The sequence below is a fragment of the Montipora foliosa genome, chromosome 2 (genome assembly GCF_036669935.1).
Source record: "Montipora foliosa isolate CH-2021 chromosome 2, ASM3666993v2, whole genome shotgun sequence".
NCBI classification, from domain to species: domain Eukaryota; kingdom Metazoa; phylum Cnidaria; class Anthozoa; order Scleractinia; family Acroporidae; genus Montipora; species Montipora foliosa.
In genome coordinates, this window is record NC_090870.1 from 33,786,045 (window position 1) to 33,788,544 (window position 2,500).

Consider the following 2,500-nt stretch of genomic DNA (forward strand, 5'->3'; position numbering starts at 1 on the left):
ATGAGGAAATATTGGAAAAGAAAGAAAAAATATCCTCAAAGTCGTACAGCCAGTCTTGCATAAGTATTATCTTTTTTAGTCTATATGTTATTTGCTGGCTAGATGTCACAAGATCCAGTACTCAGTCTACTTTGTTCAGCTGGCCTTTGCAAAAAAGAAAAAACAAACAAACGAAAAAAAACGCAATGACTGCATTATATACAAGCTGAGGCGTATCCTTTTGGCCCCAGTTGGCAGTCAAACGATGGATAGCGCTATCCGCCGGATAAATCATGCAGTATCCACTGGATAAAGTTGTAGCAAAACCCATTGCGGTATCCAATGGATCATAGTGATTTATCCGGTGGATAGTGTTATCCACCTTTTGAACGACTGGGGCCTGGCAAATATGCACTCAGTGATTGGTAAACTTTAAAATTAAAGGAAAGCGGGAACATAAATAACAAAAGGGAAGAAGCTGATTTTTCACTATTTGATAAGTAAATTGACACGTTCTTTTAGAGCTTTCCTGTAACTAACATGCGCGTTGCACGTTCAACTAAGTAGTTTCTTGCGCCGCAGGGGTTTCGTATACATTGTTAAATCCCTCAATCAACGGGCTATTTGCGAGAGATCTCTCATTCCGACAATTACCAATAAACCTCTAGAAGGTCACACATCCTAGATTTGCGTTAGACAACCAGTACTCAAGAAAATACCAAACCTGGAGTTTGGGGTGTTACGGTAACAGGCCAACACCTCACAGTGTAACACAACAGTGTCGTAGTCATCGAAGAATCGAAATGTTTTGAATTTGAATCGTTGAAAATTTCTCGCTGGATCATAGTTGTACACCAGTGTCGTATCTGTTGGGCACCTGTGTGTTAAACATTTATGAGAAATATTTTGATTACGAGGTAACGTAATGTATGCCGGGGCCTCAGTGTTACGTATTCAGTGTTACGTATTCAGTTTTTTTTGTTTTTGTTTTTTTTTTTGCTACAACACTTCAGTAACAATAACATTGTAAAAAAAGTTTTTAAAAAGCTCATATGGAAACCTGGTGGCTCACAAAAAGCTCTTAAGAATAACACAAGGATAACACAGATCACTTTAAGACAGGAGTTATCGAGAACTGATTAAAGATTCCTGAAAAGGCAAGGCCTCTTGTTGCATTGTAACTGTCTTCAAACTAGCCAGCTCATCCAAGCTCTTTTTACGAAACTGAAGTACTCCAGTCGTTGACCTGAATGTTAAATAGGGAATTGATATTTTTGGTTTGTCTTAACATTTAATATCATAACGCTTGAATTGAGAAAGAGTGAAATTGCACATCCTGCGCTGCGTATACATACCCATTCCGTATGATAGTGTACTGAGGCCAGGAGTAAAAAGATCCAACTTTGGTGGCCCTACAGTTCTCAGCCATTATAACCAACTGAGCAGCGGATTCCACTCTGTACTGAACGAATACATACTCATTGAGACCAACTTCCATCGGGTACTCAGTGTAGGGCGTGTTGTACGATTCACTTGTGTAGAAGTCCATTCTAAAAGTAAAATTTCCAAATCCCCCTGTGGAATGTAAAACAGAAAACTTACATTTTGCAAGAATCATTTCCCAAACTGATAATCTCAACGTGTTCGCACTTCAAGGGAAAATCACGCAATCAAAGAAAGTTACTGTACTTGACACTTTGGTAAATGGTCGTTCTTCTTTGCTTTAAAACTCCCATTCTGCCCAAATTTTGTAAGAACGAAAACGTAACAGACAGGTGTAATAAAATAAAATGAAGGTAGCAAATCTACATTTCTTAAAAAGGAAATGAAACAACAAATAAGTGTTGATGATCATGATAAGGATGACAAATCCGTGATAAAAACAAAAATTATTCTACTGATGATGGTAACAGTCATTAATTTCCAAATACTGTTATTTACTTGAAAGTCGTATACAAAATATCCTTGAGTAACACAGTGAATCAAACGGATTTTGGATTCTCCTTCAGATTCGAATTCGAAAGCGCGAGTGAAATTGGCTGCAACCAGGTGATATGCTGACGGTTGATTTACCTTCAACACCAAAGAAAACGTTCTGGGGTTTGTAGCTGATTTGTAACCACCTCTTTCTTGGGAAAACGCAGTAAAATGGAAGGTTGACAGCATGCGTTCGAGTGATGACATAGTCAATGACCAGTGCATCCACCAGAATTTGATTCCAAAAAATTAGGTTATCCTCTGTTTCGTTGACCTGTGTTCCACAGCCATTTAATGGGGTACCAATAAGAAAGTGTGTTGAGTTCTCTGTGGCCCTGCGCAAAAATATGCAATTGTCAATTAATTAGTAGACGTTCAGAACTAAATGCTACTGATCTTCATGCTCAATTAATTCTTAGTCTGACGATGCCGAGCCATAGCTCTTTATTAACCAATTTTCTTTTTACCAATGCATCCCCTACATCCCAGTTGCTCCACTGAAGTGAAAACTATTGTCAACGGTTCAATAACCTCATCAAAGAAC

The 2,500-nt window shown here is 38.3% G+C and overlaps 1 protein-coding gene across 1 annotated transcript in view; it reads right to left on the bottom strand.

Annotated features, from left to right (window-relative positions):
* The window catches only part of LOC137992903 (uncharacterized), a 39,324-nt gene that overhangs the window by 3,407 nt on the left and 33,417 nt on the right, over positions 1-2,500 (bottom strand). The window contains exons 13-15 of the mRNA XM_068838465.1: positions 2,053-2,291; positions 1,335-1,554; positions 704-856 (exon numbers count right to left, since the gene is read on the bottom strand). Of these exons, the coding sequence (XP_068694566.1) occupies positions 704-856; positions 1,335-1,554; positions 2,053-2,291 (612 nt within the window). The remainder of the gene's footprint in view (positions 1-703; positions 857-1,334; positions 1,555-2,052; positions 2,292-2,500) is intronic.